This window comes from Oryzias melastigma, linkage group LG20, assembly GCF_002922805.2.
Source record: "Oryzias melastigma strain HK-1 linkage group LG20, ASM292280v2, whole genome shotgun sequence".
In the NCBI taxonomy this organism is placed as follows: domain Eukaryota; kingdom Metazoa; phylum Chordata; class Actinopteri; order Beloniformes; family Adrianichthyidae; genus Oryzias; species Oryzias melastigma.
Genome location: NC_050531.1, coordinates 21,179,472 through 21,195,781, shown reverse-complemented (window position 1 = coordinate 21,195,781; position 16,310 = coordinate 21,179,472). Strand labels below are relative to the sequence as shown.

At 39.0% G+C, this 16,310-nt stretch overlaps 1 protein-coding gene across 1 annotated transcript in view; it reads left to right on the top strand.

Annotated features, from left to right (window-relative positions):
• The window catches only part of kcnh2b (potassium voltage-gated channel, subfamily H (eag-related), member 2b), a 258,122-nt gene that overhangs the window by 130,619 nt on the left and 111,193 nt on the right, over nucleotides 1-16,310 (top strand). Inside the window, exons 4-6 of the mRNA XM_036217494.1 lie at nucleotides 504-717; nucleotides 884-1,206; nucleotides 1,284-1,495. Coding sequence (XP_036073387.1) covers nucleotides 504-717; nucleotides 884-1,206; nucleotides 1,284-1,495 — 749 coding nt within the window. The remainder of the gene's footprint in view (nucleotides 1-503; nucleotides 718-883; nucleotides 1,207-1,283; nucleotides 1,496-16,310) is intronic.

Sequence of the window (16,310 nt, the reverse complement as noted above, 5' to 3'; positions counted from 1 at the left end):
ATTAGCACTAGCATCTTCAGCAGCCAAATTTAGCTAAATTTAGTTTTAGAGTGTTAAATAAAAGTTTATTGTGTTCGGCCCGCGACCTAAGGTGATCCGATGGATTTTGGCCCCTTGTGTTATTGAGTTTGACACCCCTGTCATAGACACTTATCAGTGTACCTTCTTAACCGTTGCCTCCTCAGTAACTGCCTTGCAGCATGCCTTTACCTTACCACAGTAACTGTAAAAAGTGTTGTATCTGACGTTGATACGGACGTTCAAAATTAGTCAATGAAATACAAAGTTTGAATAAAATGAACTATTCTGACAAAGACTGCAAAAGTTCAGGACTTCCAATTTTTCTTTCTCTCATTGCTTCAGTCACGTGCATTTGTTTATAAGCTTAGGTTAAAATCAGGAAGCAGCAGACCGAAGCCAAAGTTCAGGACTCAACCTGGACCAATGGACAATTCGAGTCATTGAAGTGTATTTGCTTCACTGGAGTGTCTCTCTTCTCTCAGGTCGTCCACGAGGCTTCAAGTTGCGTCTTCCCCCACTGCGCTCCCTGTCCAACAGTAAAGTGTCCCTGGATGATGCAGAGACCGGTCGCATCCCCACCGCCACACCTCTGCCCTTACATTCAGACCACCACAGCCCAGAGTCCTTAGGCCTGGGGGAGTTCATGCCACTGCCCTCATTATCAACAGACCGACAGGAACAACTCAGCGGAAACAGGTAGATACTTCAGGACTGTTTAGTTCATTGATCAATACTGGATTCTATTGGTATAAAAGATCCATTTTACAATAGAACCTGAAATGTTTTAGCTTTAGCTGATTTTCTTCAGGTTAAAACTTTCCCAGATCTGAATTCAGAACTATGTTTGTGTGTTCTTGTTAAGATCAACCCTCCAGAGTTGCCAAGAAGAGCAGCAGGAGGACCAGTGCACCTTACTGTGCTCGGAGCCTCTCGTGTCTCCCCCTCCCCCCCTAACTCACCTGGTCGGTCCTCTCAACCAGTCCTCCCCGTTCATAGCGGCCCACCATCGGCTCAGCCTTAACCCAGACGGCTCGGGCTCCAACTGCTCCCTTTCGCATAGCCGCTCGCGGGAAAGCTTCCACAGCATGCGTCGCGCCTCCTCTGTGGACGAGATTGAGGCCATGAGGCCAGAGTGGGACCGGAAGAACAGGAGGGGCAGCATCCGGCCGGCCAGCAGCAGCACCGGTAAGAACCACGGGGTACTATATCAAAACAGGCCATCGATGCAGACTCTGACTGTCAAACCTTCTGTGTGCTTCCAGGTGCTGTTAACAGCAAGTCAAACATGCTGAACTCCACCTCCGACTCTGACTTGATGCGCTACCGCGCAATTTCAAAAATCCCTCAGATCACTCTGAACTTTGTGGATTTCAAACCTGATCCACTCATCGCCCTGCCCTCTGGGGAGATGGACATCATCGCCCCCTGCAAGCTCATCGACCGGACGCACAACGTTACAGAGAAAGTCACACAGGTAAGAACGACTTTCTGTTTAAGCTGGATGGAAACAATGGAGAACTACGTGTGTGTCAGTGAAGGAGGTAAAGCTGTGGCTTTTCCACTGAAGTGATGTTGTTTTTTTTGTCTTTATGAAACTGGTGAAGCAGCAAGTCAAAACCTGTTGATTGGATAAGCTTTCCAGTAGAGTTTTCATGGGCCAAAACGTACAACAGAAAGATGCTGATGCTGCTTTTCAAGAAGATGGATTATCTTTACAGCTGAAATCTGGACGTTGACGTGTCTGCTAGATGACTGTTTTACTACTTACTTCTGTATTTGCATGGTGGTGTCATGGTTAGCAGTCTCGCCTCACAGGGAAAAAGCCCAGGTTCAACTCCCAGTTGGGTCCTTTCCGTGTGCAGTTTGTATGTTCACCTTGTGTATGTGTGGAGATTTTGTTGGCAACCCCCAAAGAACACACAGTCATTGGCCTGTTGTAACTCTTTGACCGTTTACACACTTGGTGTGAACCAGCTGGTTTTGATGCCAAAATCATTGACATGACTATCAACCCCTCCCCTATCGTATTTCAACTAGGAAGTACCTGTTGTTTGCAAAAAGGCCAAAGTTCTTTAGATTTACGTTGAGAAATAGACAGTTCACTCATGATTGGTGACTGTAGTTCCTCTAAAAACTTGACTGAGACTAATCACTGTCAAGGGGTTGCCATCGTTTGCAATATGGGGGTAGACGTTTCAGGAAGTGACGATGAAGGCTTTGACCTGATTTCCCAAGGGTTGGAAGTAATGCATTTCTTATGGGGGATGTCAAGACTTGTTAGGTTTTTATTAATGGTCTATGAACAAAATGAAACACATTACTAAAGTATTGTATAAAGGTCCAAACCCAAAATGAAAAGCTGCTTTTCTCTGCAACAGAATCAGCAGGAATTATGGGAATTGCGTGAACGGTTGAAGAGTTACGGTGGTCAAACAATGGAGCTAAAGCTCTGTGTTATGCTACGTTCACACCATGCATGTGTTACGTGTTCAAAAATGCCTGAACGCTGGTTCTTTAACGCACTTTTAGGATTTGGTGTTCACACTAGACTGTCACGACCCAATACTAGTGCATACACTACAGTTGGAAGAGGCTTGGTGCAAAACATTTATGTGGTGCAAATTCCACAAATCTTGCTCCAGGCTTTTTCTTTCCCAACTCTATTCTGATATATGACATACTTGGTGTTATGTTATACTGTGTCGGACACAAACTCCGTGATCAATTTCCAAATGGTTGGCTCTTCCATGAATTACCAAATCTTAGCACCTGATTGTACCTAAAGTTCAACTGCTTTAACTTTTAATGTGCGTTCAATGGCCTAGCGTTTTGTACATATATATGTGCTTGTACGTGCGTTTACATAGACCTTTCATTGAACATGCATTGCAGAGGGTGGTGTGAATGTGGCATTGAAGGGTTGTCTCTAGTTTTGAATGTGAGAGGGTGTGTGTGTGTGTGTGTGTGTGTCATTGTGTGACCCTGGAACAGGCTAGAGACCTGTATAGAATGAACCCACCTTCACACAACAGTAGCTCAGATATGCTTCACCAACGCTGACCCTGAAAGGGATTCAACAGGTTAAAAAAATTAATGGAGGCACACTTCTGTTTTGTATTGTATTGTTTTTTTAAAACCTGAGTGGGTTGGAGCGGCACCCTAGACAATTTCTTGCAGTGGTCGTGGGGAACTCTCTGTAAGTTGAAGAGAGAAAATCCTGTTCATTCTTTGATATTGTTTTCCCACCTCCTCTTCTGCCTTACTCCTGGTATTGTGCCTTGAAAGATGGCTTTTGCTAGGACATTTGATCACGTCACGTGTCCATACCAGGTCATTTTTCTTTTCCTCATTGTATGAGATGTTCAGGATTTTTCGGTAGCATCTCATTTCATGTGCTTCAGTTCTTGTCTTGGTATCCTTTTTGAAGGTCCATGATAAGTATACAAGAGTATTAAAAAGACAAGAGAACGCAAGATTCTGATTTTTTATATAAGAGACATGTTTGTCATGCCAGTATGTTTTTAGTTCTGAAATCCCAGTTCTGGGTAGGATTTCTTGCTTGGGTCCATTTTCTGAGACAATAACACCAAGATATTTGAAACTATCAACAGCTTCCTATTTCTGTGATTCCACAATGATGTTCTGTTGGATGCAGTTTGAGCTGTTGGTCATAAGCTTTGTCTTTTATGTACTGACCTTCTTGCTAAACACCTGTGATGTTTTGTCAAGGTGTTCCACCAGGAGTGGCCAGTTCATCCTCTCAACCCCCCAAGTCATCAGTGTTATCTGCAAAGTGTATGTTGATGATGGATCTGCCACTAATGCTGACGGATCCTTCATGGTCTTCTTCTAGTGTGTCAGTCATCAGCCTTTTTAAGAAGATGTTGAAATGTGTGATTTACAAAGGTCCAAATATATCTGGTGACATTTTAGGGGTTCTGGTTTCAAAAAACAATATTTCTTGGCTTGATTACGATTTGTCTTTGACTGTTATAGAAACAAAGGTCACTCATTTTGTTTGACAAAACTATTGTAAATATAAAATGTAAGAGAGGGTAGTTGACATAACCTTCTGAGGTAGGAAAACATTTTTTTTTTACTGCCTTGATTTGTTTTTACACATAAAATAGTAATTAACTAAGATGAAAATTTAAACTGAAATCCATATTTGGAAAAGTGGAGAAAGCAAAACAAGCTCTGTGAACTGATTCAGGTGGATGGATTATCTTCTACCTGTGGACTTATGCACCACAGGTGTCCAGGCCTCGAGGGACACTGTCCTGCCTGTTTTCACAAATCCCTGTCCTACCTACTGTTAATAACTGTGATCGGGGGATTTCCACCAATATAGAGGAGCAACAACAGGCATATAGAGAGAGGGAAAAACAGGACTGTGTGTTTGGGAAGTGGAGTTAGGCAGTACGGTCAATCAAAGATTTGTGGTTAAACTCATTTTAATAACATTTGCGGTTTGTATTTGATGAACTGGACTAAGATGGTCTAAAAGTTAGATGGTGAGAAAATCTATTTAATCTTTTTCACATTAGGCCACATATATTACCTTTTCAGCATGGATTGTCTTTCAGATAACACAAAACTCCTGATTGAGAGAAAATCTTTGTAATGAGCCAAGAACCTTAAGTTTGTTGTCTAAACTTCCCCCTGTCAAAATCTGGGTGTGACGCTTTTATTTCTTTGATGGACAAAACATCACAACTTCTTGGATTTTCAGGATTGTGCTTTGGGGTGCGAAAGAACATGAGTTGCTTATACAGGATATTTACATCAGACAGCAGTGGATGCAGTTTATTTTTTTACAAAATGATCTGGCTGTGAAGAAATAATTTCTTAGTGCTACTCCCCAAAAACTTAGAGCCTGCATTTGCCATGTCTGTTTTCTTTAAACATAACGTAAACCCAACTTTTTAAAATGAAGTTAAATCTACAGTGTGTGTCATTGTAATACTTATATTTACTTTAGATGAGACATGAATACAAACAACTTCATATTGATGTTAACACGCTGCTAGACATTTTCACTCCCAACTTATCATATTTGGATGTATGGCTTGGGCTCCTTCTGTGTCCCTTTTAACGTTTTGAGTCTCCCCAACTCGTTGGTTTTTGACGTGCTGGCTGTTTGTTTTTTTTTGACGTGCTGACCGCTCCCATTAAATCACGGGTCCCCAACTCTCTGGGTGCTGTACTGACCTTGGAACTAGTACCGGGTTAGGGTATGTTAAGTCTGTGTCGTGGTACTGGTGTGCACCCAGAGTGTTAGAGACCCATGATTAGCGTCTGTGGCTTGGTACCAAGCGGTCCTCAGACTAGTACCTGATCGCGACCCGGAGGATAGGGACTTCTGATTTACTGGGAACAGCCAGCACGTCAAAAAACGACGAGTGGGGACACCCAAAACATCAAAAAGTGACGCGGGGGCCCAAACTATACGTCCATGTATGATGAGTTTGGAGTGAAAATGCATTGGGTGAAGAGGTAGAGCGGTCAACATTTGATAGAAGATCATAAGTTCGATTCCCTTCTTTCCAAATCATGTTTCAGAATATTCTTGGGCAAGATACAGAACCTTGAGTTGCTCCTGGTGGTTAGAGGTGGTCGCAAGTGTTTGGCCACGGAATGTGTGCATGTATGACTGGGACTGTGACTGTAAAGCACTTCTGCCCTTTTATTAATGTAGTTAACCCTTATGCTATTCTAGGTATGTTAATGTTGTTGGTGGGGTCATCTGGACCCCACCAACAACATTTTTTTAAAATAATTTTTGATTTTCACTTGTGTCCGTGGCAGCCATGAAATCCTGTCCACCTTCATCCACATTTGTCATTAATACATCAGTGTAAGGCTTGGGTCATCTGGACCCCATAAGAGAGCACGATGGTTAAATATGCTACATAAATACACAACATTTAACACACACACATATATATATATATATATATATATATATATATATATATATATATATATATTGCACTGGGGTGTTTCTCTGCATGGAACAGTAAACCATTGGAAAACTGTTTTAAAAAAGGTTTTTGTTGTTCTGACCAATCGGACTGTCCTCAACACGGGAAAGGAATTTTGAAAAATTCCTTGTGTCCTTAAAATACTTGCTTTAAGGGTTGAGGATCACAGGTAAACAAATATCAGTTTTTTGTGCAAATCTAAAATCTTACTGGCATATAAAAGTTATACATTCTAGCAATAAATACAATTAACATATTATATGACTTCTTTAGATTATTGTGGGTTCATTGATTTGCTGATTTCTGTTCTGTGTACCATGTGATACGTGTGAATTGAGTCCTTATATTGTGTTCGGGTTTATATTGACCAACTTTTATGCTTGAAAATTGGTCAATTTTGGCCTGAACACTGTACAGTATAAAGGTCAAAGCACTCAAAAAACATAAATATTTCCTTAAAAAAACATTAAAAAAATGTCACTTTTTATTTCAAAATTAGAGATTGTTTAATCACTAAGAAGAGTTTTTTTCTATTTATTTTCTTGAGAAGTAGCCTGAAGAACAAAGATTAGGTTAAGTTTCCAGGGACCTTGTGTTATTATTAAGCAAGTTTGTGAAGATCCTGATTCTGTCTGAACGAGAAACGACCCTTTTATCTGTCTGAGCAAAAACTGGAACATCAACAAGGAATAATCCAGAGGTGACATCAAACACCATCATGCTACGCAGCATGTGAGGTGCAGCTGGCAAGGTTAACTCAGCCCTCAGTGGCTGTGAGCGTGTGTGCATATAGGCGGATATTTGCATTAATGGCTGTTGTGGCATCGTGGTTGTGATATAGTGCAGATGGGGGAAACAGCACCAGCTGTGCCTCCAAATGTCTTTCTATTTATAGCGAGGTTAATGGGAGGCCTGAAAAAATATGAAATAAGTTATATTCACGCCGTGTGCAACTACTCTTTTGTGATATTTAATTGTGTTTTTCTCAAAAAAATAAAAAATAAAAAATAGCAGAAGGTGTGGAGAAAAAGAACATTAATGACATTTCTCTTTGAGAGTGCTAATCCTCATTTTATCTGATTTTAGGGAGCACTGCATATATTCTGCATGAAATACACAAACAAATATTTTATTCTTGAATTTAGGCGTGTTACAAAGTCTTAAAAACATTTAATCCCATGATTTGTGAACCTGAACTTCTACTTCCATCCTGAAGAGGGCAGCACAACACCAACTGATACGGTCAGTGCTGCCTCCTCTCAGGCAAAATAGATATTGAGGGGCAAATAAGGCTAAATAATTTACATGTTCCATAAAAACGTGTTACGATAAACAAGAACACGTGGAGATTTTCTGTCTCATTTGGAATGACTGCTGGCGCTGACCTCTTTTTCTCTGAACATGTTGGCTTTTGCCTCCTCTGCTGCTTTGTTACCAGACTGGAAGCCTTCAGTTAGGCGCATAAGTGCTGACTTATGTTGCTGCGCCTTAAGTAAATTGTTGGAATGCATATGCTTCGCACCTCATTTTTTATTCATACTTGACGCATTTGCCCTTCCAGTCCCTGAGAAAACTCCTCTCTGGTCGCAGACTTGCCACATGTAACCATGACATGCAACTGCAAATGTGATGCGTGTTACTAACATAGCAGGGATGGATGGAAGGATTCATGGAAATCCAGGTTCTGGTTGAGGGTGAGAGAGATGACCACCGTGAAGAGGTGAACATCTGAATGCTTTTTTTTTGCATTATTATCAAGTAGTTTAATTGACTGCTTGAAAGAGAGTGGGAAGAAGCAAACTTATATACTCTCACCCCTACCCAGTTACTTTATATTACAGTTTTGCATAATCCAGTTATCAAATGCAAGTTTTCTTTTTAAACAGTAGCATCAATCACACATCATGTAACATAAATGTAATACTCATTGATTATTATCAGAATACAATTTCTTAAAGTCCAGTTTTTTTTTGTTGTTGTTGTTGTTGATGCGATTTGTACTTCAGGGCCACCGTAGCTCTCACTTTTGTCTGTTATCCTATACAGTTTTCCTAAATATATTCTTTCATAATACAGAACATAATTGATGTTTAAATATACAAAGTAAGAAAAGAGAAAGAAAAATAAGACATTCAAATCATTTAAGGTCATGGTAGATTGTAAATGTGTTTAATTATAGATGCAAAAGAACAAACAGAAGCTATACAGTAATTCCATTCTTGAGGAGAGCCAACGCTATCGATCTGGGGGTGTGATCCATATGATGGAGGTTCTGTTGTGGAAGGAAATATTGTCTTAAGTGTTATTTTAAAAGAAGAATTGCATTATATATTCTTAGTTGATCAAAAGAAAACATTCTGATCTCAAATTGGATTTGGAATTGTCATTTTTAATGGGCAACAAGATCACATAATTGGAAGATTTGGTTAGAAAACTTTTTTTAATTGAGAGTATAAAAAGTCTTCTATGTCTAACTTCGGCCTTTTTAATTCTTTGGGACTTCGAGCAATATATATATATTTGCAATTATTTGCAATCTGCTCTCTGATTGGTTAGACTGCCGTTCCTATGCACATATGATCTGAAAGCTGGTGGCTATAGTCAGGATGTAAGACACTTGTTTTCATGAGGTAGAAAGTGGAAATTCACTTTTTTAAAGCTATTTGAAGGACAAAGCACGGAGACAGCACTTCAACTTTCAAAGGAGAGTAGCAGCTGATGATGTAAGATAACGTGAGTGCATACAAAAGTACTCTTTTGAATGTGAAGCCTGTCAGAAACCAGGTTACTTAAGCACACTTGTGACACAACTTATAATGATCACGCACCTTCATAGTTTTTCCATTGGGTCTGTCAGAGACTGAAGTAACTTCTGATGAGTTCCTCTGTCAGTGCGATGTTGATGCCAGATATACTGATAAATAAATGCATGAAACTTCAATTAAACCTATTGGCTCGTTTTACAATATAACTAAAAAAAATCCAAATTTTTCTGTGTATGAGATGCTACTGCTTCTTCATTCATGTGTTTCCTGCAGCATCTCTGTGGTCTGCTCCGACAGAAACTTTGATTTCTGATGGGTTTAAATCTCATGGCTTGTGCATTTTCATAAGGTCATGAGTATGCATGAGTTATGTATGATGTGTTATGTATAATGAATGGTATGAATGATTGAAAAGCTGGTATTTTTAGCAGAGCTTCATTTTTTACATGTATTTTTTTTCCAAGGGAAATTGGCGGTTGGGTCCTGACTCTAATGTTATTTTGGCGAGAGACTCATCTGGTACCTCAGCATGATTGAGTCTGCTAAACAAGACACAAATGAGCACAAATGATGGTCTCTTAGTCACCAAAGAACAGGTTCTTACACCTGGAGGACTGTGTTTTATTGAGCAGTGCTTCATGGTCTCCAGCCATTTACATTTTTCGCACTGCATCTAAACATATAAAACACATGTTGTGTATGTACAAATATACATACATACATATATATATACAGTAATATACTCACATACATATAATATATATAATATATACTCACATACATATATCATATATATATATACACGTATGTGAGTGTGTATGTATGTGTATATACACATATACATACACACGCACACACACACACACACACACATATATATATATATATATATATATATATATATATATATATATATATATATATATATGAACATTGAATTCACCACCAATACCTTTTGTTAATGTCACTATATTTGTAAGGTCCAGATTGGCAGCATGGATTTTTTTTTAAACAGTGATTTTTGACATATCCATTGACCACATTCTCCGCAGATAATTTATTCTTCTTACCAGCCTGCCATTTTCACTTTTTATAAGCGTATAATGTTTGTTTTGTTTTGTTTTTTTTTAGTAAATCAACACCAATCTGGTATCCATGCATACTTTCTTCTATGTAAACATTTAGTTGAGATGTAACGTTCTTGACTCAGATTTTAGTTATTGGCGTAAATCAAGTTTTTTTTCTATTTTTATACATCTTGTATTATAAGAAAGTTAAAAAGTGTTAGTGTTTCTATTTTACACATAAATCTTCTTGCACAAAATAAAGGTTTCTCAAAGTGAAATTATATCTAGCAGCTTGATATTCACTATTTTAAGAAATGTCCTTGATGGGTTCATATTGAGCTTCTGATCACTGGGGAGTTGCTTCCTGAATGATAATGTTATGGTGAGAAATGTCCTGTAGAGCTGGTGTCTGCCTCAGTCAGCTAAATGGTCTGGAATTGAGTCTGGAGGCCTGTGACGCACTCAACCTGCAGGACTGTAATTTAGCTGCTTGTATGGTGGCTCTGCCTCAATACTTCAATTTGATTGAGTGCTTCCTCCATGTGAGTTCAATGACCCACACAGAAGCAAAGCAACATGTTGTCACTGTCTCCAAACCACATGTGCTCCAGCAAGAAAACAATTTTCCGACACGCAGAGGAAGCTTTGTTCTTGTAGGACAGGTGTTTCATTTCAGGTTTCGATGCTCCTAATAACAGCAATTGAGCCGTGTGTTCATAGGTGTGAAATTGACTCTCAAAGTGCGATATTAAGAAATTATTAATTATGATAGGTAGCTGTAGAGCTGCTCAGTGTGATAAAACATTAATTTTATGCTGGGCTACTTTAATGCCACATTTTAATATTTTCTTTTTGCTTCAATATCAAGCAGGATGACTCGCTAATATAAAATTAAAGCTGTGACCGATGTTGTACGGTCTACAGAGACTACCTTACCCTCCCCTCACACCCCTCTCCTGACCAGCTCTTACTGGCTCCCCCTCTGCCCCTGCCACCCTTGTTAAAGGTGAAAGTCAAAAATTCATGAATAAAACACTTTTGTTGGATTAACAGATCAGGTTTCTTGTTAAACACGCCCACATTCCCAATATGTTCTTATGTCATATTGTTTTGTTTAGCTTAAGGCAGGGATTCATGTATGACAGTTTCCTAATATATATAATATAAAAAGTGTATGTGCACATTAGGGAACCACCATTTTTTCATGCTTGCTACGTAAACACTGTTTAAAATTGTCTACTTCAACTACTTCTGATCCAGCTGGATATTAGCTGTCCTCAGTCACTTTATTTTATACTTTACTCTATGTCACTTTAAAGGTGCCCTATCATGAAAATTCTACTTTTTGAGGTTTTAAATGCATTTTGCTGTTCAATACTCTCTATAAAGAACCTCAAAGTGGCATTTTGATCTATTCATGCATTTAAGAGTAATCCAAATCTGCGCTGTCTGCAGCAGCCCCTCCCATACCCACGAAAACGAGCGGTTGGAAACGTGCTGACGTAAGATCGATGCCAACAGCTCCCTCCAGGAGAAGTCTGCTCTGACAGCTCCGCCTCCAGACTAACGCAACCCTTGATTTCTCCACAGAGCCAGTAGTAATCAGCAAAAAACTTTCATTTTAGATGCAGAATCCCGTATATCTTCCCTTTGTGTCCTGTCTTCAATAAACATCTGCTCAAACAGGTGTTTGTTATTTTAGTCGCGTTGGACCTTTGAGACCCCCCAACCCCCCGGTCACTCAGTCATGAAAGAGCTGTTTGTTTGTTGTGAAGCAGTGAAGATATGGCTAGGCCTACTAAAGGCAGATTTATCGGATGTGCATCCATCTTTGAAGAAGTTTTGATTATTTTCATGGGAGAAATACAGACACAGGGATTTTGTCTGGGATGATGTCATGGAGGGGACGGCAGCCACACGCAGCGAGACGTTTTACTTCCGGGTATGAACAAACTCACAAAATGTAACTAATATTTCATAAATAATAGTTTTTTAGTGTTTCAAGGGTAATATATGATGATATTTTGATATAGTTCACTCTGACAGGCTTAAGAAAATCATGAAAGGGCCCCTTTAAAATATGTTATGTTATTTCTCAGTTTCATTAGTTATAACCACCAGTGCAAATTTTTCCTTTTTTATTTTTCATAACTTAGTTTTTTTGTAAATATGTTACTCGTCTAATTTTTCCAATTTATTTTTACCTATGTACTACCCACCTCTATATCTTTAATGCTGCTGTAACACTGGAATTTCCCCACTGTGGGACGAATAAAGGATCATCTTATCTTATCTTCTAATTTCAAGATTTTAGGTTCCTAATAGTGCCCGAGAAGTTGGGATGAAATAGATAACGATCCCAATAGGTACTAAATATATATATATATATATATATTTTTTTTTTTTTAAGATGACCTTTTTCTGAGGTCAAGTCAACAAATCTTTGGTTGTGGTTGTAGACTTGGTGTTTCTGTGAAACTTTGTTAAGATTGCTAAACCAAAAGTTTCCTTTTCCCTTATGATGGGAAAATGTGAAAATCTTCAAATGTCAAACTTAGACACTAAATGGCCGCTAAAGATTGTAGGTCTAGTTGCCATTCCGTAATAATTTCCTTGAAGATATTTCCGACGTGTTTTGGTTTTGTTAGTGGATTCTGAAGGTTTTATTTTCAGCCTCCTAAAGCTACATTCACACCACCCTTGGCAACGAGAAACTATTAGCCAAGAATTAGAATTTGCTGCTTGGACACTTTGTGACATTTCCCTAGAGGTGAACAGGACCTTCTCACTGAGCTGAACTTCCTGTAATGAATCATAGAACCGGACTCATTTGCACATCCTCTCTGGGTTATTAAGCAGTGGTTCCTCCCGTCATCAGAGTCTTTATGGTCGCATAAATCCAGGTGACGTGAACTCTTCTTCATTTGCTGCACTGTGGTGCTGCTTTGAGAATAGTGTAAGTTAAATAAATGTGTTCATTTTTGGTCTCATAGTCCTCATTAGACCTATATTTTATTATTTTACTCCTTTTCCTTTTCATCACATTGATTTGTGACGCTCTATAAAACAGGAAGTGGTTTCACGTCAAATCAAGCTGAACTGATTCATCATTGTCCACACCGTCCTGTGAGTCACACACAGACAGGAAAGGTGTTGCAGCCCGACCGCATGCATCTGACCCCTGTCGCCATCACTCAGACATACAGATACAATCGATGGAGGGCTGACAGACAGCTGGCATCCTGGTGGAAGAGTGCAAGCAGCCTGGAGGCAGACAATGGACAGAGCAGGGAGGGAAAATTAACAGAGAAATGTCAAAAGAGGAATAGCAAGGTCGTGATAAAATCCAGGAGGTTAAAGGTCAAAAGGGTTTTAAAGGGTAGAGCCCACACAATCTGCCACCTCCCAGACCGCCATTAGTTGCTGCTCCACAAATCCTCCTAAATCCGGTCCTATTCTCCCCTCTCTGTAGGGAAGTCTCTTCTTCTGCGCCGTTCTTTTCTTCTCCTTTGACCCCCTTCCTTCAGAAAACATCTTTTTCTCCTCCACGTGTTGCTTGTATGACCCATTTCTTGGATTCCGGCTCCATTTATCATCATGTTGTGGGACGGCGTGCCTGCCTGGCTACCCGTCCTCATCATAGCGCGTAATTGTATCAGTGAGTGCTCCAGGTCCCCACAATGAGCAGCCATTTATTGGTCTATCACTTAGCCTTGGTGTGTTTGACCTAGTTGCTTTTTTGACTTGAACATCTGAGCTGGCTGTGGTGTGAATTTCACAGTGATGATTAGGATTTATCTGTGTTTGCCAGAGCAAATAGATGTTTGACAAGGAACGCTGCATTCCACTGTGAGCTGTGATAAAAGGATGGGAGTAGCAATGTGGGTTATCTAATGGAAGGAGGACACAGGTAAAGGTGAGGGAGCAGGTAAAACACTAAAGTGCACACAACAGCAGACATAGTTTTAAAAGTAAAAGCTCATGTTACTCTGTCCCAAAAAACTAAAGTTTTCTCAAATATAGAAAGATGTCTTGTGGCAGACAAGATGGTGGCTGAAAATCATTAGCTAGAAGCAGAGATTACACATCATTTCACTTTTTAAAATACTTTTTAGTGTTCAGGATTAGCTTAAAATATGTCCAAAGAGGGTTAACACTTTATTAAAGAATGTTAACAAAAGTGATCTGATTTGTAAAACTGTTGAGGCTTTTACTTTGGAGCTTTGGCTTCAGACCAGTGTTTACATGTGACCACAGTTAATTTCAACCCTTTCCATCATCAATGCGAATCAGCTGCTACGTGGAGAAAAGCGGCTTTGCGTCGATATAAAAGCACTTTATATTAGTAATGTGTTCCATATTGGTGAAAAGCTTCTTTAAAGTGCTGCTTTCTTGCACTGAATTGCTTTTCTCTGCAGATCAGTTAATAAGCGATCATGAACAGAGTTACGGTATGTCAAAGACTATTGTAAGTTTTGAGAGAAACACCTCAAGTGGTAATGTTCAAAGCTTAAAACACATAAAAACTGTTAGGGTCGCCAGTTATATTAGTCTTTTTTCACCTAAAACATGAGTATTTTTTTTACCAAAATTTGCAGCGGGAGATGGGGTGATGATGATGATGATGTTCTCGTCTTCAACTTCAATGATTTTTAGCCGCCACCAGTTCCCTCTCCAAATTTGGGGAAGGATACAGTAAATGCTCTTAAAATATTATTTTAGATTTAAAATTTTGCATTTTGTCTGTTATATATACAAAGTAATTAACTCAAAATATGAATCTTACAGATGGTTATAGTGAACAAAATGAGTGTATTATTTAAAATATGATCCATTTTAAATGCATTCTTATGAAGGCTTTGAATGGGCTAAATGTACAACCTACTTCTGCATTAGGTATTATAGGTCCAGTTGTGGCAGTGGGCTTTTGTTCATGCGGAAAAAGTGGACTATTTGGACTTTAAAAGATGTTTTTTGGAGCTACCAAGACTCGCTATAAACAATGTTGGGTGCATTGTCCGTTTTTCTAGCAAAATACTACAAACTAAAATGCAAAAAGGATTTAAATTGTATTTGTCGTCCTACATAGCAAACTTCAAAGGTAATTTGCTAAGGCAGCTCAAAATCTGATGGAAATTCATGTTGGCGACACATAATAGGTGCAGGCAAGATGTAGATTGCTGTATTGTTTCACGTATTTCAAGAGCATCCAAAGCCAATGTTGTTACAGGTCGTAGTATTTAATGAAGTCCCGTTAGCTTTCACACAGCTGCGGCCGCGATCTGGAACAATTTGGAGCATTAACCTGAACCGGAAACGTAATCCTAACATTGAACTTTCTTCTGGGTCCGTGCAGTGAAGAAAAAAAGTTCAGAGCTGACTGCAGTATTTAGAAAATTACGTGTGAATGTTGTCACTTTTCATTTGGGCTAATGCTAACTAGCATGAAAGACAAGTCTGATTATCGCTGTTTATCTTTATGACCCGTTAGTTGTGTTTCAATTACTACACAGGTAGGATCAGTCTGAGACGTGATTCCCTTTCCTAAAATGTCTCAACACAGGCGAGGTAGTCCGAAAATCACTTCAAAGTTTGTTCACAAGTAAAAGGTTTTGTTGAACAGGTTTTAAATGTTCTATCATAGCTACGTTTCACCCCAAGAAGTCACAGTACATGGTAGCATTTTGTGAGTACTGGGTTTTTGGTGTGTCAGGAAGGTAAACTTCGCCTTTTTGAATGTCATTGTGTATACACCTAATTACAAACTAACATACAATGTAAGAGATAACGAAAATAAACCAATACCAGGGAAAGTACCCAGAGTTTTGCATAGTCCACACATTTAGATAACCACACCGGAAGCAAGTAAGCGGTCTTATTCAAAACCAGAAATACGTCTCACAGCTCCGTGCATAGAGTCCATTGGCATAATTTCGTTTTGGTGTATTAATTAAGGCAATGAACGAGAAGAACATCATCAACCAGTCAAAAAGTATTCAGGTTGTGTCTGTGGATGACTTTAATTATGAAGCTGCGAAGAAGGCAACAGTGCAGCTGAACAACTGTCTCCTAAGGGGAGACAAATTTAGCAGAACTGGAACTAGAAAGGTTGGTTGGCAATCACTTTACAAAGACTAGAATGCTACCTAAAAGCCTCACTCCTATCATCTTTGATCCATTGTAAAATTGTTTCCAGTGGTCTTTAATTATGATTAAGAAGTTTTAACCAAAATAATAAAAAAACTGTTATTTCATAGGACATAGCTTCTACGAGTGTGCATTGGCAAGACTGATAATATGATACATATCACGATACATTTGATATGATACATACCGCAAGACAGGACCAGAGACAATATTCTTTTTTTTTTTGATTACTTAAAAAACTAAATAAAAACTTCACCTGAATACCTATGCACCGTTTACATGAATAAAATTGTAAAAGACATTTTTTAAATGATAAGAATATTAAG